At 47.6% G+C, this 21,841-nt stretch overlaps 1 protein-coding gene across 1 annotated transcript in view; it reads left to right on the top strand.

Annotated features, from left to right (window-relative positions):
- The window catches only part of LOC119445908 (T-box transcription factor TBX1), a 93,445-nt gene that overhangs the window by 53,838 nt on the left and 17,766 nt on the right, over nt 1-21,841 (top strand). Inside the window, exons 3-7 of the mRNA XM_037710207.2 lie at nt 124-240; nt 3,621-3,777; nt 6,514-6,666; nt 14,903-14,970; nt 18,320-18,462. Coding sequence (XP_037566135.1) covers nt 124-240; nt 3,621-3,777; nt 6,514-6,666; nt 14,903-14,970; nt 18,320-18,462 — 638 coding nt within the window. The remainder of the gene's footprint in view (nt 1-123; nt 241-3,620; nt 3,778-6,513; nt 6,667-14,902; nt 14,971-18,319; nt 18,463-21,841) is intronic.

Raw genomic sequence — 21,841 nt, 5'->3', positions numbered from 1 at the left:
CCATATTTCGTTCACGCCGCTGCCGACGAAAGCCGGATTTTCATGGAATGGGGCATACACATAATGCTTTCGCATTAAAAAAAAAAAAAAAAAAAAAAAACGATCTTCGCTCTCGATGCGCAGGCGCATGTTCCCCACGCTGCAAGTGAAGCTGTACGGGCTGGACCCGCACGCGGACTACATGCTGATGATGGACTTCGTACCCGTGGACAACAAGCGGTACCGATACGCCTTCCACAGGTCAGTCAGTCCCCGTGCTGCAGCTGCAGCCTGCTCGCAGCCAGTACGAGTTAACAGTCCACAGCTCCGTTCATGTGCCGATTTGTACGAAGCCTTTTGGCACGTTATTCACTGCAGTACGTGGCTCAGTGGCTATCGCATTCTGCTGATGTGCTTGAGGCCCCGGGTTCGGTTACCGGTCCGCTGCAGCCGCATACGCCGATGGGGGTGGAATGCAAAAACTCTAGATTTAGGTCACACTAAAATACCTCAGATTTGAAGTCGGGTGTTCTACCTCGGGTGTTCTACCTCTGCTCCACGCCACCACCACTGAGCACAAGACAGGGGTAATTGGAGATCGCAGGGGGAGGCCTTCCTCCTGCAGTGGACATAAATATAGGATGATGATGATGATGATGAAAATACCTCACCTGATCATGAGCAGGAACTTTACAGAAGAATAAAATTGGGTTGGAGTGCATACAGCAGGCATTGCCAAATCCTGATTGGGAGCTTACCACTGTCGTTGAAACGAAAAATGTACAATCATTGCATTCTACCGGTGCTAGCTAACATATGGGGCAGAAACTCGGAGGTTAACAAAGAAGCTCGAGAACAAGTTAAGGACCGCACAAAGAGCGATGGAACGAAACATGTTAGGCCTAACGTTAAGAGACAGGAAGAGAGCGGCGTGAATGGATCAGAGAGCAAACGGGGATAGCCGATATTCTAGTTGACATTAAGATGGAAAAAATGGAGCTGGGCAGGCCATGTAATGCGTAGAATGGATAACCGGTGGACCATTAGAGTTACAGGATGGATACCAAGAGAAGGGAAGCGCAGTCGAGGACGGCAGAAAACTAGGTGGGGTGATGAAGTTAGGAAATTTGCAGGCGCAAGTTGGAATCAGCTAGCGCAAGACAGGGGTAACTGGAGATCGCAGGGAGAGGCCTTCGTCCTGCAGTGGACATCAATATATGCTGCTGCTGCTGACGATGATGAAGAAAATAACTCATGTGTTGTCAAAAAAAAAAAAAAAAAATCCGCGAAGCCCCCTCCCCGTCATATACGGCATGTCTCCTAGCCCGTGGGTGTGGCTTTGGCACACATGGGTGTGCACACATCTGGTCACGTTCCATTCGTGGCCTCGGTATAGTTCGTATACCACAATGGGCCCCTCTCATAGCAATATATAGGTGGCCTAGTCGCTGCTCACCAGGTGACTAAATTGGAACGATTAAGTTTAAATACAAAGAAGAAAGAGAGAGGAGGGATATAAGGAAGGCAGGGATGTTAACCAGTCAAGAGTCCGGTTGGCTACCCTACGCTGGGGGAAGGGAGAAGGGGAAGAGAAAGAAGGGATAGAGAGAGAGAGACGGTGGGGGGTATGGAGACGTGCACGGACCGTACTGCAGAGTCAAAGGAGCTCGTACGAACGAGACGCTCTCAGAAAGCACAGAAGTGCCATCACTGCCTTCTGAGCCGATGATCGGTGGGGACGGTGTTCCAGTATAATCTATATATACAAGTGAAAAGGGACACTCTAAAGCGCAACATTAGGTCAAATTAGACGCGTTCATTTTTTTAGAACTCTATTCATTTAGCTAGCTTGTTTGTGGGAGAAAAAAAAAACGAAAGCCGCACTTCCCGTTCTTAATGTTTGCGCCGAAACCTGAGCGCCGAGACCCCGATGTGATGTCACGCACATCGATTTATTGTCAAGTATATATTTCGGCCGTGTAGGTGGAGTTGAAGGAGGAAGGAAGGAGGAATAGACGGAAAGACAGGGAGATTATTGGGTTTCGAAACTAGTTATACGTTACTGGTCGCGCCCTTGGTTCCCTTAGAACGGGATGTAGTTCTTCTTCAGTTAAGATAAACGATCATCTAAGCTTAGCAAACGCTGCCGAAATTCATGACATCACGCCCAGTTAGCGAGATAAGTTCGATTGGAACCGCGTCGTTATTACCCATCTTTAGTTGTTGCGTCTTTTCCTGACTTACCAAACCTCCTCATGGTAAAAGTGTCTGTTTGTTCCTTGAGGGTAATTTGCTAAGCGCCTTAACTTAACGTTCCTCTTTAGCGTCCTTCGTTATAAGGAAGGATGCCTAACGGCATGTGTTATGGAGACCATGCACCTTCGCTGGCGGCAGCGCCATTACTGTCGTCGTCATCGTGACTGCCACGATCCAGCACCGCTCATTGTCAGCCCAAGGCAGTATTTAGATCACGCTGTATTGGCCGATCGACATCCACCATACACAATGAATGGCTGAATGCAAGACAATCGGAATTTTATCCAAATAGTCTTCCAGTGCTGCAGGGTTGTATACGTGACAACGAAGACAAAATAATAACAAACATGGACAGACGAAAATCAGCTTTATCGTCTGTCCACGCAATTTATACAAAATGTTTTTTTTTTTGGGGGGGGGGGGGTCAAAATTTTTAAAAATCGCCTGTGTCAGATAGCACAATTCTAATCCTTTATCTAACTTCTACGAGAAATTCAAGTACCTAATGAAATAATTAACATAGTTACCCTATCTGACTTCTTGCTTAATTATGTTACGGCGCATAATTAAATCTACGAATCAAAGCGGGTAAGTTCGCAAGGCGTATCAACTTGGAACGAATTCTCTGGACAGTTATCAGTTTCGAGATATTAATTTTCAAAGCGTCCGACGAAATGCATTGGTGTTCCAGTTACTTTTGTGCTTTGATGCATAAAACAACGTTTTCTTAAAAGCGAACTCACCGGCTATAATTCGTAGATTTAAATATGTGCCGTAAAGTAACCAATTAAAAAGGTAATTATCGCAATTATGTTAATTATTTAATGAAGTATTTTCATATCTCATTGAACGAATGGCCGCCTCATCGAGTAATTTAGATCAAGGGTTAGAATTGTGCTATCTGCCACAGGCAATTTGTAAACGCTTTAGACCTTAAACACACACGCGCGCAACACACACACACACACACACACACACACACACACACACACACACACACACACACACACACACACACACACACACACACACACACACACACACACACACACACACACACACACACACACACACACACACACACACACACACACACACACACACACACGCACGCACGCACGCTAATAATAATCACCCCGCGAGGGCACTTTAGCAGTGATCTCGAAAGTCAAGTCAAGTTCATTGCAACAGTCATGTTAGAGTTACATGGTAAGCATATTACAGAAGGAGGTCCCAGAGCTTAAAAAAAAAGACCTCCTATGATTACATAAATAGGGTTACTATAGCTACTTATTATACCTAAGCGAATAATCTAATGTCCCTTTTGTAAAACTAAGTCACAAAAAAATAATAAACGGGGAAAAAAATGATCGCATTACGCGCAGCTCGAGCTGGATGGTTGCCGGCAAGGCGGACCCCAACATGCCTCCGCGCATTCACGTGCACCCGGAGTCTCCGTGCAAGGGTGCCCAATGGACCAAGCAGGTGGTCTCCTTCGACAAGCTCAAGCTCACAAACAATCAGCTCGACGACAATGGACACGTGAGTTTATATAACTCGGCGTGGGCGCTGCTTTCAACCCCCGCGACGTTGTTTGTTATTAAAGGCGGCACTAAAGGGAAATATCAAGTCCAGGCTATACATCTACATATTTTTTTTTTTCGTCTAGAAGTCTATATTATCGTTTTTTGTCTGCCGGTATATCACTTCGTTGCGTAGAAAACTGCCACCGAAGGTGCCACCGCTGCTCTTCAATTTGAACGTCCCGCGGAAAAATGGACGAATTGACGTAACCTCAACGTGACGACCCCCCCCCCCCCCCCCCTTCTCTCTCACACCTCTATGCCGCTCTCTATGAATCAGCCAATGCTGACGCCACATGAGAAGTACCGTAGTCCACAAAAGGTGGTAACGCTCCGATTTCCCATTTTCATAATTTTCTCGCTTACAAAGGCTCTGTTCTCGCTGCGATTGACGATTTCGTTATTACGAAAGCTAATTCTTTCAATCTAGCCTCGACTTAATATTTTGCTTTAGTGTCCATTTGAATAAGACCTGTCCGCAAGTTTATGCACGTCATTATAAGATTTCCAGGTTAGATAACACAGTCTTTTAGATTCCCTTAGCTACAAGAACGTTACACTGTCCTACACATGGCTATCTTTCATGGCTGCATCTTTGACAGTGTGTGTCACCTCTACGTATCTGGTACCGTAGCTTAGTATGATAAACACGTAATGATCGTGCACCAACAGGCGTGCCTTGCACTATACGGCAAATACGTGTCATCGACTTCACTTGGCTTTTCCTAGGATGCTAACGATAGGCCTGTTGCACAAGGAGTTTTGAACACGCCGTTGCAGCGCGACTGCATTGCTGGCTATACTTTTTATGTAGTCTCAAAAATTATGCGGCCTCTGTTTGAATGTGGGACCTGCCAACCGTGCATGCAATACATGACGTTTTTTTCTTTCAATTTGGAGTTTTCTCTGCATTCACCTAAGTGCATATGTATATCATTCAGTCATGCGCGCGTCGTGATAATATCTGCAGTGTGTCAAAGCACGTGAACACACACTATAATGAAGTCATGCGCCAACAGTGTGCACTTGCAAAGAAGTTGTCAGAACTTGATTGACGCGCTCATGTACTACAAAGCGGCTGCAGGGAATGTGTATGGAAGCCCACTTAATTGCATCTTATACAAGAAAAAAATTTGAAACTAATTGTGTCTCCTGGCGACGAAGCAACCGTAGGCTGTTATAATTTTCATTGCTGCCGACAAAGATGATAGCAACGCGGTATGTCGTCCCAGTCATATATATATATATATATATATATATATATATATATATATATATATATATATATATTGTAACGGAGAATAGAACAGCCGGCCCAGTGAACGGGTGCTGTGTCTGTGTCTCCTTGATTCCGTTACAATATATATATATATATATATATATATATATATATATATTTACGCTTGTAAATTAAAGCAATTCACGCCGGCGATATATTCGCCTTGTGTTCGTAAATAAATAAATAAAGTAATCATGGGACCGAATTCACAAAGCTTTTCGTTATTAAGTCACTGGCCCGCCGCTAGCGCTATAATTATATGTCCTGGCGTCTGCTCTTGCGAACATTGCTGGCGTATGAAAGCTCTATTGCGAATGCGTGCCCCAGTTTCTCTTCAGGGAATTACGTTTCTGTCTTTGCATTTATGCCATTGAATCAGATTGCGTTCATTTTTTTTTTCATTCACAATGCATGAAAAACGTAAACACAATGAAGGAAATTAAGAAAGAAGTAGAGCGAACGTGTCCTACGAAATTCCATGGTATGTTATCATACGAGTGCGACATTTCTCTTATTAATTTTCTACAGCAAAGGGAAGGCGAGTACTCTAGGAGCTATGAACGCATAATTCCTCAGCCATTGTAAACAAGCGCGCTAGTGGACATGACTTGAACACTACAGCGCACAAAACGGACGAGGAAAGAGAAGGAAATGACGAACGCAGACATTCAATTACCCGCCGTGGTTTCTTAGTGGCTATCGGTGTTGGACTGCTAAGCACGAGGTCGCGGGGTCAAATTCCGGCCACGGCGGCCGCATTTCGATGGGGGTAAAATGCAGAGAAACACCCGTGCACTTAGGTTTAGGTGCACGTTGAAGAACCCCAGGTGGTCCAAATTATTGGACCCACTACAGCGTGATCAGATGGTGGTTCTGGCACGTAAAACACCGTAATTAAAATTTTCAATTTTAGACACTCAATTGGGAAAACCATCCGATGCACTATGAGACAATGAGGTTTTCATAGATCTACAGAGTCTGCGGGCAAGGCCATACTTTTGGCAATCTCTTCAGTCACGTGACTTTTACTCGATAAGTATTCAATGCTCTATTCAATAAAATCGCGTGTGCTTTATTTTCATTAGTCCTCGTCCTCTTTCGTGCTGTAGTCTTCGAGCCACTTAACCACGTCTCCAAATAAATTACGTTTACGCGGGCATAATTAGTTCTAATAGTTGGACTGGAATGAATGAATGAATGAATGAATGATGAATGAATGAATGAATGAATGAGAAGCGACTGGTGCGTGTGCTTATGTATTTGTTCATTTTTGCAATGAAGTGACATATCTGTCATAAATGACTGTGTCAGTCGCTGTAGCGTCGCTTACCACGCTAGAATATTTCCTGCGCCAGCAAAGTTATACTGCCCCGCTAGCATGCCTTTATTTCAACCGAAGCTCGGCCACTGGTGCAGATCATTCTGAACTCGATGCACCGGTACCAGCCCCGATGTCACGTGGTGTACGTCAACCGCAAAGGGGAGGACACGTCCAAAACGGAGAACTTCCGCACTTTCATCTTCCCCGAGACCAAGTTCACCGCCGTCACCGCCTACCAGAACCACAGGGTGAGCGATATGTGTATACGCGTACGCAGCCAACGGACAGTGTGTTACACTCAAAATAAAGCTTTACACCCTTTGGGGCTTATATACGTTGTCCCAAAACGATGATCGACGTCTGTCTGGCGTGCGTTTCCTTTCCTTAAAACGCTATATACGCTCGCTACTTTCCTGCCAAGAACGCCATGTCACGCTGATACACGCATGCCCTTCGTGAGCTGAAAGTAGCTGGCGCGCGGGGTTTTAAAAAACGACAAGGCACGCAAGATAGATGGTGGATATTGCTCGGGGACACGATGAGTCCGCAAAGGCTGCAGACTTTTCTTATAGTCCTTTAAACTTTATCAAATCAGTAAATGTAAATTTCGACAATAAACCGCCACCGAGGCGTTCTTACTACGGTCGAACCCGGATATAACGAATTATCGTGTATAACGAACAGCTGAAAAATATTCTTGAAATTTTTTGTATAATTTTTGTTTTATTGTATATATCGAATTATTAGGTTGTCGAACTATTTCGCGGTCCCCTTCGAGTTCAATATATCCAGCTTCGACTGTACCTCTAACCAATATCGTAAGGCGTTGCACGATATCGCCTCTTCGAAGTCGCGCTGCTTCCCTAAAAGAAAGGACCTGCACAAAAGTGACTCAGCCCCCCCATTTCCTAAAAAGAACATCTCCTTACCACACACCCGAGGTGGCGGCATCTTATTTTACAAACACGTCAGGGCGGCTCGAAACGATAAGATACGCGTGTCACACGCACTGGCACGCACTTCACCGCGGGCAGCCGCCTAATGGCTCTTCGATCCTCGCACCTCTATACCTCTTGCGTCCGTCTCGCTTTTTGTCACGTTTCGCTCCCTCTTCATTTAAGCGAGTGGGCGGGCGGGAAACGCCGTCGGCCGAATGATCTGGGCGTTCAGCGGCACTTTGCGAGTACGCGTGCTCTATCACGTGGCACCGGCGGGCTTCGGGCTCGACGACGAAACGAAACAAAGCCAGCGTAAAAGTATAGACGAGGGAGAAAGGTGGGAGGAGAAGAGCCGTACGAGAGAGAGAAAGAGATAAACAGAAGCTCGAAGCGTTCTCGCACATCCTTGCGAGACCGCGGTGCAGACCACGTGCGAGCGAGCCACCAAGAGAAGTTGGCAGCGGTTGCGAGAGTCCCTCCTGCGACCGCTCTCTCTCTCTCTCTCTCTTGGTCTAGTCCTCCTCCTCTTCATCGGCGGGGGTTTAGACGCTAGCGCAAGTCTCGCACGGAGTCCTTGCCAGGGGAGCGGGAGTGCGCGAGACAGACGAGACAGAGAGCTGTCGGGCCGAGACAAATGACCGCTCTCCTGGATGCGAATGCCGCGACGCTGCCGAGAGGAGATGCTCTCACTCACATGCCCTCTCTCTCTCTCTCTCTTTGGAGAAGCGAGAGAGTCAAGTCTTCGCCGGTCGCAGGAATTCGTGCGTCTTCTTCGTTGTTACGTTTCGAAAAGAGGGTGCGAAAATGTCCCAAGGGCCTCCGGCACTATATGCCGCTCGGGGCTCGCAATGCAACGGATATCTGTTGACATCTTCTGGCTGCGTGAGGTTGAGGTCGTGAGGTTAAGATCGTGAGGTCGAGATCGTGAGGTTGAGATATATCTGCGTGACGGAACCGTATAGTGATTGTACGACATGTCCTCGGCGTTTTCTTTGCTTGCTTGAAACTGTCATTGCAAGTGTATGTAAACGATCCCGCTGCAGACACTCGGTGTATGTGGCGCGTCGCTGCTGGGCACAAGGTCGCCGGGTTCGATTGCCGGTAGTAGTGGTATAGCATTCCGGTCGGAGCGGAATTCCGACACGTTCACGTGCCGGGATTTGGGTGGGCGCTAAACAGTTCCAGGCGGTCAAAAGCAGTGCACATCTCTCGCGTTTCTTTTAGCCCCTCTATTGTCCCGCATTGCCTTCAAACATTGAAATCTAACGAATCAATTACGGAGGGTAATTAGCGCAAGAGGGAGAGAGCACACACATACAGGAAGAGGTGGCGTACAAACACAAGCTCGTGTAAGACTAGAAGCAGCGCATTAAGGACCACGGACGGTGGAAGACACGACGCGCGCGCTGTCCTTCACCATGCGTAGTCCTTTTTGCGCTGTTGTATGCCAACTGAAGTTATGAAGTTAGGAAGTTTGCAGGCGCAAGTTGAAATCAGCTGGCGCAAGACAGGGGTAATTGGAGATCGCAGGGAGATGCCTTCGTCCTGCAGTGGACATAAATATAGGCTGATGATGATGATGATTGATGATGATGATGATACCAACTCGCCCAGCACTCGATTCTTTTACAGGCTGTTGTGCTCGCCCCCTCTTCCTGTGCGTGCGTCTTTTCTTTCTTTCTATATTATTTCTTGTGCTAATTCCTCTCATCAGTTATACAAGACCAAGTATCCCAACAGTTAGTCTTTCCTAATTAAGCAATCAAGCATTCAATATTTTGGAGCGCGACGGAAAGAAGGAAGTAGGGAAGAGGCGACGTGCAGACACGGATGGAACGGCTTGAACAAACTGTACGAAGTCCTTGTGCAAGAAACACACCTCTTCGCTGTTTTCAAGATTTGTTCGAATTGAAACGAGGCGCATTATTACTTCGCCACTTTATGCTCGAAAGATCCGTGTTTTGTCCTAGGCCACGTGTTAGCCTAGCATTCCTGCTCCGGCGGTGAGCAACCTCGCAAAAACCGACTCCTCGCGTACCGCAGCGCATAAAAAAAAAGAAAAAAAAAAAAAGGAGAACGCGAAGACAACGCAAATTTAAGTTGAAAGCAGACAGAACAAGCAATAAATAACAGGGACGCGGAGACCAGTGCTTTCACACGTTTCTACACTTTGCGCTGCGTTTTGCTTAGGATTGGCTCGGGCAATGTATCCGTCGTCACAGTCAGGAAAGCCATCCTTCTGCTTGCATAGAAAAAAAAAAGAAGAAACGAGAAAACAACGTCACCGTAATACGTCAGAGTGTGGAGCACGCTATTCTGACAGCCGGTCAGTCCAACAAACAGGGCAATGTTTCTTCCACGCCGGACGGGTAGGCACACCCTTAGGCTAGTGTCCACATGTGTTCCGCCGGGTCACGCCCCTTCAGTACTACACCCCCTCCCCCCTTCTACCCCTCGCATGCACCACCACGCGCGCGCGAAGCCGTAAGTAACATGACACCACTTGAGTACGCCAACAAACACACCCCGGGGTGAACCGTTCCGTTCTTCACAACGCCCTTCGTCCTTCTGCGTGGTGCAGAAACTGACCGACGACGGCGGCGTTCCTGTGTGGCACTCAACTGAAAGTCAATACGTACAGTCGTCCACGACTGTTTGTGCGAAACATTGATTCCACGGCAAGCTGTTTCTTTCTTTCTTTCTTTCTTTCTTTCTTTCTTTCTTTCTTTCTTTCTTTTTTTTTTTTGTAGATACGTAGAACAATCACAGCGCAAAAAGGTAAAACACCTCATAAGAGGGGACGCAAAAGCAGCCATTTTGCTGTTCTCTCTTCCAAGCCCTGGTGCTGTCCGGCCTTCCAGAAGTGACACATTGGTGCCAAGTACAGTCAGAAACGGGCATGGGAGATTTGGGTAGCGTGCATGTTTAATACACAAGGCAGGACCTGTACGCGCCATGCACGGATATAGCTTAATGGTTAATGGCGTTGCGCTGCTAAGCTCGAGGTCGCGGTATATAGACCCCGGCCGCGGCGCCCACATTTAGGATTGGGGGTGAAATGCGAAAACGTGGTCGTGTACTGAGATTTATGTGCAGGTTAAAGAACCCCAGGTGATCCGAATTATTCCGGAGTCCCCCGCACTATATTGGCGTGCCTCGTAATCAATTGGTGCTTTTGGCACGTAAACCTCCAAAATTTTCGTGTTTTTTTTTCTTCTTTTTTCTTTAGATAGCTGCGTCAATGGTGATTCTGTAGCTTTGCACGATATCGAGGTCACCTATGCGGCAGATTGGCGCATGCGTCGCTATTGTCTCACTGTGCCCTGTGTTTTTGCGTCCAAGCCCAAGTCGCCACCCTCAACGGTAATTGCGAATTTATACTCTGTTAAGGCGTGTCCTAATTTAAAGAACATCTGTGTCTGCCGAATAGACCATCTAAAATAGCAGATTAAAATTCCGAACTCGAGGCTATAGATACAGGCCCAGGTTTCGCAGGACTTTCTTTCGCAAATCCCATGTCGGGTGAACTTTTGTGGCCGATTGTACTACATGCCTCTTCTGAGACGGTGGCGCGGGAACTCTCAGAAGCTTAGCCACGACGGGTTGTATACGTAAGCAGTGACGTCGGTCTTGCTTCTTCCTCGCGACAGTAAGCTCCGAGTCACATTACAGTGCTGCTATAGACTGGCTCTATAGTTGGTTGCTATAGACTGGCGAAAAACGTTCCCGCGGTGCAGCAAGTTGCGCGGGACAGAAGGAGTTTATAGACAGATACTGTAAACACTGAACTATATACGACGGACATTTACTTGATACGTGGCGTATACATGAGGAAGAAACCATACCGAACGTAACATTTACATTGGTACATATGACAGCGCGACAGACCAAGCACAGAGAAAAGAAAAACCACAGAACGAGCGCCGACTTCCAACTGAAGCTTTAATGCCAAACCCATGCAACCTGCAGATACATCTCGGAGCATGCGCACATTTACCGAGCATGCGTATCGCGCATGCTTTTTCTCAAGGTACTCAATGTTAGAGCGATAGCTCTACTACTTCAGGTACAAACCCAGAAAATGCCTGGTTCCGTAAATCTGACATTCAAGCTCAGCCAAGGTCAAACTGGGACATTAGCATGCCACTACCGGCGGCTGCTGCGTACGCCGCGTGGGCGCCCATATCTTAAAAGCGATCTGCGATGTGGACAAAGTGCGCTAGTGGCGCGGGCCTCATCTTCAAAGCGATCTGCGATGTGTACAAAGTGAGCTGAGTGCTGGTAGCTTCGTATGTGCTGTGTTTTCGACGCTTTGTTCGCGTTGAAGAGAGACGCAGCATGAAGGTCAATTCGCTCGCTGCTGATGCCGCGCCGAGAATTCTCTGTGTGTTGTCTTGCGGTGCAATTCTATAGATGCGGTATAGTCGCTGACAGCGCCGAGCAGCGTCTGTGTCCTCTCCCAAAGCAAGCAAAACCGCGCTATCGCTCGACAATCTTGGTTTAACCGCGTTCAACCACGGCAAATTTTTCTTTCTTTGAGATACCAACGGAAGGCTGTTCTAACGCTGGTATTTTTCGCCAGTTACACGTCTCGCCATTTCGAGCTTTGGGTCAAGTTTCAGAAACCGCCGTCCGCCTGCACGACGCCCTGTAGTGGCGCCCGTTCACGGACCACGCTGAAACGGGAGCAAAAGACAAACCGGGACGGTCCGCGCGCTCCTTTTCTTCTCCCGAGGCGAGAGAATAATGACTCCTTAAACGCCTCCTTCTCCTTCTCCGGCGCGGAAGCCAAGCGGCTGCATTCCTCGCGTCTCTGCTTCCTCCGCGAGGGACGAAGAAGAACAAACAAAAAAACTAACAAACAAACAGACAGACAGACAGACAGGCAATAAGCCGGTGTCTGTGTGCGCGCGCGAGCGTTTGCGTAGTGCGCGCGCCATTATATACCGGCGAGCCGTGGCTTCCTCGGCGTTCGTCAGCGCTCGCGAGTGAGCCGGAGTGCGCGCCACGGGTCGCAAGTTGCATTTATGACCTCCCGGAGCGCCGTAATTCAGCGCTGACGGGACGATACTCGAGAGCTGCGGATACCTTTTCCTCTTCTTCTTCTTTTCTTCTGAGAGACTGGCGCGCGACGACCCTCGCTCGGGGTCCAGAGGGCGAGTAATTTGTAAGGGCCCGCGGCGCAAAGCTAGCGCACGGTGGCGGCCAACTTGTGGTCGTGCTTTCTTTCTTTCTGTCATGGCGGACACTTTTTTCTTTTTTCTTTTTTTTTTTTTTGTATATCGCTCGTTGTGCACCGCATTGCCAGTAAGCGCGACGCGAGAGTCTCAAAAAAGAAGGGCGTCGCCGCCGATGCGGACGACGAAGAAGGCGAAGCAACGAGAAGAAGAAAGTTTGCTCTGAACGCTCGCGAAACGACGGAAAATAGGGGAACGACCAAAAAGTAAGAAAGCACGAAGGCTGTAGTATAACACTGATAAATAAAAAAATAGAAGAAGAAAGAAGCGAACTTTCCCAAGACGAGTGCCGCCAGGCAGGCGGTAAATCACTTGTTGCTCACAAAAACCTTTCTCACACCCTCTCTTGCGACGGGGACATCGCCAGCACAAGCCTGTACGGCAGCCAGGCGATGACGTGTGCTCGAAAGCACGCGAGTGGGAAGCCGCGACGCCTGCAGGAATGTTTCGTCCCTAGCGTGGTGGCAGCGTTGGTAGTTTATAGTGGGCGGCGGCGGCGGCGGTGGTGGTTAGTATCACCACCCAGTTTACCAACTGCAAGAGCAACACGTCTGGCCCCCCGAACTGGCTCGAGGAGTGCGTGATGCCGCGTGACCCCATGCCGAACCACCACGGGTGGCCCGGTTTCGTTTCGTCGCCTTCTCGCGCGTGGGGGCTTCGTTTCTTCGAGGGCGAGCGAAAGAGAAAAAGAAAATTTCTTCTCACTTTTGTCGCCACTCGTACGAGCGCGTGGCTCGAATCTGCCAACGCCTCGATTGTGCTCCGCCGCGCGCGTGCGCGCGGCCCGCGTCGTGGGTTTGTAGTAAGCTCGACGACAGGCCGAGGAGGAGCGGCGATCGGCCGCCTGAGCGCGACACGGTTTCTCTTGCGCTGGCGAACACGGACGTTGACAATCTGCTTTCGCTCTACTTGTCGCTGGGTTCTGTTTGTTTGTTTGTTTGCTTCTCTGGCCGTTTCTATCCACCGCCGCTGCGTTTACTTTGCCGACGACCGCACCAGTAGATTTTTTTTTTCTTTTCTTCTTCTTTATCAGATAAGCTTAAGCGCGCTGAGAGGAGTTCTCGTTTCGAAGAGTCGCCAGATAAATGTTTCCAAGGTGCGGAGGGTGGTGGGGGTTCGATAAGCTTAGAAGCTAATCAGTATAGTGGGTCGCGTGATGGTAAAGCTCACGCGATGGCGTGAATATACCAGACCGCCTATATTCGTGCCTCCTATAGCTGGGGGCATGAAGCTAATTGATGATGTCAGTTGCTGCATGCACACTGTAACAGCCCCGTGTGTCGAGAAACAACAGGCGCGGAGCTCAGAACCTTGGTAACCCGCGAATACTTCGCGCTACGGACACGGCTAGACGTTGCTTCTGAATCAAAGGCGTTGCTTTCTGACTTAAAGTGAACAACCGCCTCTTGTCTTCTTGTTCTTGAGAAGATACCCACATATGATCGATTCTGAAGTGCGGCTGCTGGTAATCGAAAGAAAGACCTTGAAGCAGTCTCGATGGCTGGTGCGACACAGGAACGTACCTGCCAAGCGCGCCATGGACATCCCTTTCACACCAATTACTTATTTTATAGGTGGTCTTCAACTATAGGTTACGCATTTCTCCGTTAATCAGTGTTATAAGTCACTTGTCCTGCGGATATAGAAGAAGATTCTGAAGTGTAGAGCGGACAAGAGGTGGACGAAGCCATCTCTGTTGTTGCTGCCCCACTTTTAGCCTCCTTGTACATACAGCGTAAATAAACTCCCTTTTCTGTAGATCCCCCGTAACATCTTTGTGGAGGTGCAAGGTATCGATCCTCGTACCAATATTTATTTAATCGATTCCACCTAGCCGACGCTCACGAGGCGGAATAAGAAAACGCACATCGCCCTCTCATGATCACAGCAGTAGAGAATCAAACCCACGAACACGCGTTCGGCAGCTGATTGCCATGTCCACAAAGCCATCGATGCGGGTAGAATCTCGGTACTCTCAGTTTCTCAAGAGACTTTGGAAGGGCTCACTGCTTTGAGCTTTTCAGTGCGTGTTGGTCGTGCGCGGTACAAACACAAGCCGGCACAAGCCTGCATTCAAACACTCGGGCAGTTGCAGATTAGCCTGAACGCTTTGTTAGTGTCACTCTGCACCCAGAATCTACAGGATATCGTTTCGGTTGTCATAGTTACAACCATGTGTCTGGCTGCAATTATAATTGTGCCCTTGGCTGCTTTCTCTCATGTTTGCTCGCTTCTAGCGAAGTTGAGCATTTATTTCACTTTTTATTTTTTTATTATTTTTTTTCTATTTTTATTTTTTCTTATTTCAGATAACGCAGCTGAAGATTGCCAGCAATCCTTTCGCCAAAGGATTCAGAGACTGTGACGCAGAAGACTGGTGAGTACCATGGGCGCAATTATCTTCGCGTGAAATAAGAACGAAGGCGTTTTCGCAAGTCGTTATACTTTTCTTCCCTTCACACCTTCTGATCTGAGTGCTTAGAAATAAAGCTTTGAGAAATTGTGTATGGGGATGTATACTCCCTTTCTCATAGAGATGAAGATATTCTTGTTTTCGCGTTTTCTTGTGGTTCCATGTTCGCTGTTTGTCGTGTTCGAAATGCGGGCACTCATGATGTACTTCATTTGAACTTACCTAGGAACACTCATTCTGATTTTTTTAATTGATGTCTCTGCATTCTTTATTTTTAGTTTTACTTGTAATGTTGGCATCGTTTTATGTACAGTTATCAGAGCAGTAGCCAACAGCGACAAACGCACATTACTTCAAGCGCAGCCAGTTTAATGCACTGAGCGGCTTAACGAAAGGGAAAATTGTTATGCACCTGACTGTAGCACAAAGTGCCTGGATGACAATTTCTCCTTTTCGCGAACTTTCGTCCACCTTGCTCGCTTCCGCAGAACTGATTTAGCATATTCAGTGCCCCAGTGATATACGAGTTATTGATCGATGCGGCCTCTCTCTGCGATCTGCTATATCCTCTTGGTTAGCTAGCCCAGAGGCCAGAGCGATCGGCTGCAAGGGCGTCGGTCAAATATTCGATCCCTGGAACAGGAAAGATTTTTATTAAACCGCGAAGCTTCTTTTCTGAGAAGCCCGTATTGGGTTTCCTTTGTAACTTCGTTGCTGCAGTCGAATGTGCGACAGTTTTTCCGTTCATGAACGTTTCTACACTTTGTGGACTTCCGCTGAACGGATCCGTTAACTTAATATACCGCAAACTTGACATTTGGGCGAGTTTGTATACGGATCCATCGAAAATGAGGATAGCGTCTCCTTCTCCGAAAACAGATTTGATTCAAGCCGGTTTTTCACACAGTCCGTTGACGTCGTAGTGTGATGTTTGATTTTAAGTGAACCTTTCATATAGACAGGGATTTCTTATTCCGGACGATCCCCTTACCCCCCCCCCCCCCCGCCTTTCACTCAAAAAAAGATAAGAAATAACTTCGTATCCACACCCCCGACGTTTACACACCCCCCCCCCCCCCCCCCCCCCCCCATAAAAAAAAAGCAAATCTACATTCTGGATAAACCCCTTCGTATTGACACAGGCAAGCTGAGCATAGACGGGGTTATAAAACATTCTCACGGCTGATTTGCACCAATATAACTCGGGGCAAAAGAGAGCGGAACCACTCGACGAGAACTCCTCCTTTGTGGCTCCCTCCAATCCACAAATCGATTGGGGTTCCTGACTCCAATCGGTGTTGACAGTTGACAAGAACTTTATTGAAAGGTCCCGAGGAAAAATATTGGGGGAGCCGAAGGCACCCCAATCAAGTTGGTGGCTCCGCCCATGACGGAACCGGGAGCTGGTGTAACCTCAAATGGAAGCTCTAGAGAAAGGTAACAAAACAAACTTGGGCTTCAGCAAGCGAATCGACTCGACTCAACCAGAAAGAGAACAGCCCTAATTTTATTCGGCCCGGTGCTACTATAGGTGTTGAGGTGATGGTGAGAGGTGGCGGGAAACGCAATGGGTGAGGGTGCGACGTTGATGGCGTTAAATCTCGATTAGGCTTGGGCCACTTCTTCTGGTACGCATGGTCCCCAGGCTTAGCGGCCGTCGTATAAGCTCCATTAACGCAGCCACATTATAGCTAGTGTTCGATAGTATAGCTAGCCACTAGGAATTGAATCGTGCAAATCAAGCGCTTGCCTTCGTCCTCCTTCGTGTGCTATATACATAGACGCGTGCCTTGCATTTCCGCAGCAACACTTCACATATAGAACTTATTTTCGGGCTTACTATATAAATGACAGCTGCGGCGTTTTGCTATGCCAAACAGTCGCGATCTATCCACGAAGACGGCATCTTTGAGGGTTATGGGACCATGCCTTAGTCTTTTATACGTCTTCGAGCTTTTATGCGGGCGAAGCGCTCTTAAAGCGGTCGTTAAAAGACGGCTATATCAACTCCCGCGCTCGAGAGGTTCTCGCGAGATATAGGAGGAACTGTTCGGCGACATCACAAGTGTGCTATCGCCGTCGAGTGTTCACCCCCACCCCCCTTTCTTTATTGGTGGCATATGTACCGCCTCGCGTATCCTGCAGCGTTCAGAAGCAGAAGCCCTTCGGTGTGCGACGTTTAGCCCGCTCCTTGATCAGCTGCTCCACGAAAAGTGATATCTCGTGCGAAGTCGGGAGTCGCGGCTGTTGGCTTCCGCTCCTAAAATATACGACCCGTATATCGTCCTGAAATTTTATGAGGGAAGAAGAAAAAGAACGGCTGTCCCCGTCTTTATGGAGGCGGTTGCGGCGTCCGTTGAGGCATCGAGTGTAAATCTTGCTAGGTTCAAAGAGCATATCCCGCTTTTATAACGGAACGTTCCTATAAAACCGCGTTCTATAGTGCAAGGGTGCGCCAATGTTTCTGAGAAACAGCTACGATATATAAGATGTTATCTGTTGGAGATAGATGAATTAAGGACTAAACACTTTGTCTTGCGTGGTTGCGCGTTCCTCTCGTTGCTTTTGAATCCGAGTATTTCATCTGACGAGCCAACGAAATTTTGGAGGGTCGAGATACGCGAAGCATCGTTTAAGAAGTTCGTAAAAGAACGCATATATTTCCATCCAAATGGTGGTAGAGAGAGCGCAACAGGCCAGCGAGTTCTTATGAACGTTAAATCTATAAACACAACGCTGCGTGTCGTCCCTTCCACCTGTTAGTCTTGATTTCTTTTTCTTTTCTTTCTTTCCTTCATTTTTTCACGCTGTGCAGTCAGTTTTCCAGTCGCCTTAAATCAGTCTTCTATTGATTACCATATCGAAAATATTATTGCCGCATAACTTAGAGCACAAAAGACAATCAATGCAGGGAAACAGATATTTCATATACTCCATGGGAAAAGCTATTTGTGGAATAAGTACAAGGTGGATAGACAACAGAGTGAACATTATGACGGTGGATTCAGCTTGAATGATGGTATGCAATGTGCACACCTGTTCTGACTCTGTAACAAGTTTCCTATTATAATGTTAATTCACTGTCAACAGGGAGGAACATGATCCAGGCGGTACAGCCTCCCGCGCAGGCATAGTCATATCTTCCTCTCCAGCACTTGTATAATCTTTCCCTCCCCTTTCCCGTTCCCCCAGTGTAGGGTAGCAAACCGGGCTCAGTCCTGGTTAACCTCCCTGTCTTTCATTTATCAATTTCTCTCTCTCTCTCTCTCTCTCTCTCTCCAGTACTGATATAATAAGCTCGTTTCGTACGCAGGAGCGTCCCTCCTGGCGTGGCTGAGATGCTGGGTCACCACCACCTCCCTCCGGTCAAGATGCCCAAGGTTCACCCACGGCAGTCCATCCAACAGCTCCTGCACGGTGTCGGTCACGGTGGAGCCTACACGAAGACCGAGAAAGGTGAGCGCATGTGCAAATACTCATTCTTCATGTTTAAACACGCACAGGTCACCTAACGACCTCAAATTTCACACTCTGGAACGGCCCGCCAAATTTATCCGGTAACGAAACGCTCGCTCTGTACGAGTCCTGGAACGCAAGTCGTGACGTCATATACTTCGCTTGCGCCCGTATACGCCATCCGAGAGCCAAATAAACAAAATGAGATGTTTCTGCTAATATATATATATTTTTTTCATAACACGTGCGCCGACGATTCATTGCGAAGATGAAGGGGGATCGCACGGTTCACGCAATATTTGCAACAACGTAGCCTCTTTTTTCTTCCTTTGCTATTTCGTAAAAGCTTCATTGCAAATACTTATAATAAAATATAAATAAAATTTACACGAGAATGTTTATTGTGACACCAATTAAACGCGGACGTAACAATTAAACACGGAAAGTGCGCAGAATGAGCGACCCGTGCGCCGTGTACATGCGGGTGCGAGGGCAAGCATGTGATAGGGGAGCCCCAGAAAGATGGCATGAAGCGCGCTTTCGCGCATCGAGCCACAAACCATTCTCTTTGCCACCGTCCACCCTCTTAGTGAATGGTCAGTGCAACGAGCTTCTGCTATATTGTCACGTTCTAGGAGAACAGACGACCTGAAGCGTTGAGGCGTTGAGCGTCGAGTCTCTAACCGCCAGCTGAACAAACGCAAAGCTCAGGCACCCGCGCGTGTATCGGAGAGTAACTTCGTCTGCCTCTTCGCTGGCGCCCGTCAAAGCAGGTGCCGGCGCATGGCGCGTGGACTAGCGCGCGTCTTCGGCTTCCTAATTATGTCCCACATGTTGCAAGGTGTGGCATTATTCTCCCTCCTCGGAAGAGCATCGACTCGATGCTAAAAGAAGCACACACACTACAGGGCGAACGTAGAAGTACACGCGTGGAAGACACATGCACACACGAACGCTTGCTGACGCGCAGTCATAAAACGCAGGGCAATGTCACTGAGGCAATGATTGTCCACGACTTTTCGATTGTCCACGAAAACGATTTTCGACAGTGGTGCTATCCTATATAGCCAGTCGGAGATGAACACTTATTACATGTTTTATTATGCAACGCCACTTGTGGGCGCATACTCCTGCTATGTGTTTTCGTTTGCATGCGAGAAACTGCCTTGCCTGCTAAGCGTCAGCTGGCCAGTATAGGTATAATAAATAATATACTACATAGCCTCAAGCCCATCGTGCGCGCAGGAGTGTGTGCGCAGGAGCCGTGCGCGAGGAAGCGCACGGCTTCCTCGCGCTTTCTCTGCACAAAGATGCAGCACGCGCCCCCGGCTACACTAACGAGCTGCAGGCTACCGTCACGGGAGCGACTCGGGGCTGATAAATCGAGTCCTCTTGTCTGGATGCCGTCTCCGCGGCAAACGCTTCCGCGCGCTCGGCCGCAGCCAAGACGCCGCCCGGGTCTCCTAGCTCGCCCCCTCCCCGCAAAGTGCTACCGCCAGCGAATGATGAATAAGCTCCCCGGCACTGCGAAAGACCGCAGAGCGCTGTGAAAGACCGCAGCGTCGAGGTGATGCCGCGATGCGCGAACCGTATACAGCAACTCCAGAGTATGTGCACGTGCGTTCAGAAAAAAAACATTGTTTTCAGCACCGTAGGGAGCCTACATGCAAGCGCTGTTTTAAAACAGCGCTTGCATGTAGGCTCCCTACAGCACCGCTATAGGAAGCGCCGCGCGCTACATTATATATACTATAGTGACAGACAGCTCAAGGAAAAAAGAAAAAAAAAGAAAGAGGGAAGAAACATATGGTAAACGGATACAAAACGAAGTTGAAGGAACGCACTCCTTAGAAATGAAACTTATACGGTACAACAACAGCTTCATTTGGGCGAGTTGGTTCTATACGAAATAACGTAGGTACAGCGCAACACTTTTTGGAAGGAAACAAAGAGACAGGAAAGAACGCTGACTTTCGACTGAGTTTATTGAAGAAATTCCGGCGTTCATCAGCGTTCTTCCAGCGTTCTTTCCTGTTCTCTTTGTTTCTTTCCAAAAAATGGTTGCGATGTACCTACGTTATTTAGTTATTTATACGGTACATAAAGATGCAATGCGGGCTGTAGGTATACTGGGTTTCTATCTTATGTGCCTGCAGTGTTCAACTTAATGTAAACACCTAATGGAAACACTTAATGGAAACACCTTCCTACTTCTTCTGCATTTTTATTTCTCGCTATCTTCCTCCATTATTCTAAATCCTTTCCTCTCCACCTCCGTGGAGGATAGCAAACCAGAAACTCACTGAGTTTACCTTCCTACGTACCTTTCCATCTGTATCTCTCTATTATGTACCTATGTAATGAAGTTCATCAATATGTAGTAGAACTATATACTTACTGCCACATACAGAAAAGCGTTAACGAGTTTGTTAATTTTCGCCTATCTGTGGTTTTCGGACTTTCAACAAGTTGTTTATAGATAACCTATAGACACAATGTATGAGCTACTATGTCCACGTAACTTGAAAAACAGCCTATATGAGCTTCAAGGAGATATGTCTGTTGTCTCATGCAGTGTGCGCATATAAGTATCACAAATGGAGTGTAAGTAAATGTTTCGAGGCTGTTTTGTCCCCTCTTTTACTAATTCGCGTTCACAGCTAAGGACACGCTCATCGCAAGAATTTCGGACGCAAACTCGTCCGTGTATTTCAAGTGGAACTGGATCTGCACTACGTGTATTACCGGAAATGTACTTATACGAGTTGTTGTTGCTATAGGGGCATACTAGTGCGCACCATAGTGATTAGGAGGCCATAGTGAGTTTACGAATACTCTATATATAGACTACCTCGCAACTGTGCCTATTACGCGACACCTTTGGTATATTGTGGCACAGGGATTAAAGAAACATGAAAATCTTTTACAGTTTATGTACAAAAGACAGGCAGAGCAGGCTAATGATGATGATGGTGACGATTCAGAGCGGCAAGTCCCTAACGTCGTCGTCTTCAGCCCGAAGCTCGTGCTCTTCGTATATCGCAAAGATCTACATCTACATCTTCTTCAACCTTGCTTTCAGCATTGTAACATATGTCCCTCCGGCGTGGACGCACCGTCTCGGTGCGTCTTATGTGTACGAAGACTGGTATCGTTTAATTACAGCGGCCAACATGGACGATGTCGCGGGTAGGCTGGGCATAGCAAGCAAGTCGATCTTATCCTCTCTTTCTTACCACGCACCATCGAAAATGGTCGGAAAACTCCTATCGTTCTGAACAAACAAACAAACTAACTAACAAAAAGTTAAAAAAAAACGCCATTTTGAGAAAGGCAGGTGGTCATATCGTGCCTATTCTATATAAAGCAACGAAAGCAC

Source organism: Dermacentor silvarum, chromosome 3, assembly GCF_013339745.2.
Source record: "Dermacentor silvarum isolate Dsil-2018 chromosome 3, BIME_Dsil_1.4, whole genome shotgun sequence".
NCBI classification, from domain to species: Eukaryota; Metazoa; Arthropoda; class Arachnida; order Ixodida; family Ixodidae; genus Dermacentor; species Dermacentor silvarum.
This window is presented reverse-complemented; position numbering and strand designations above follow the sequence as displayed.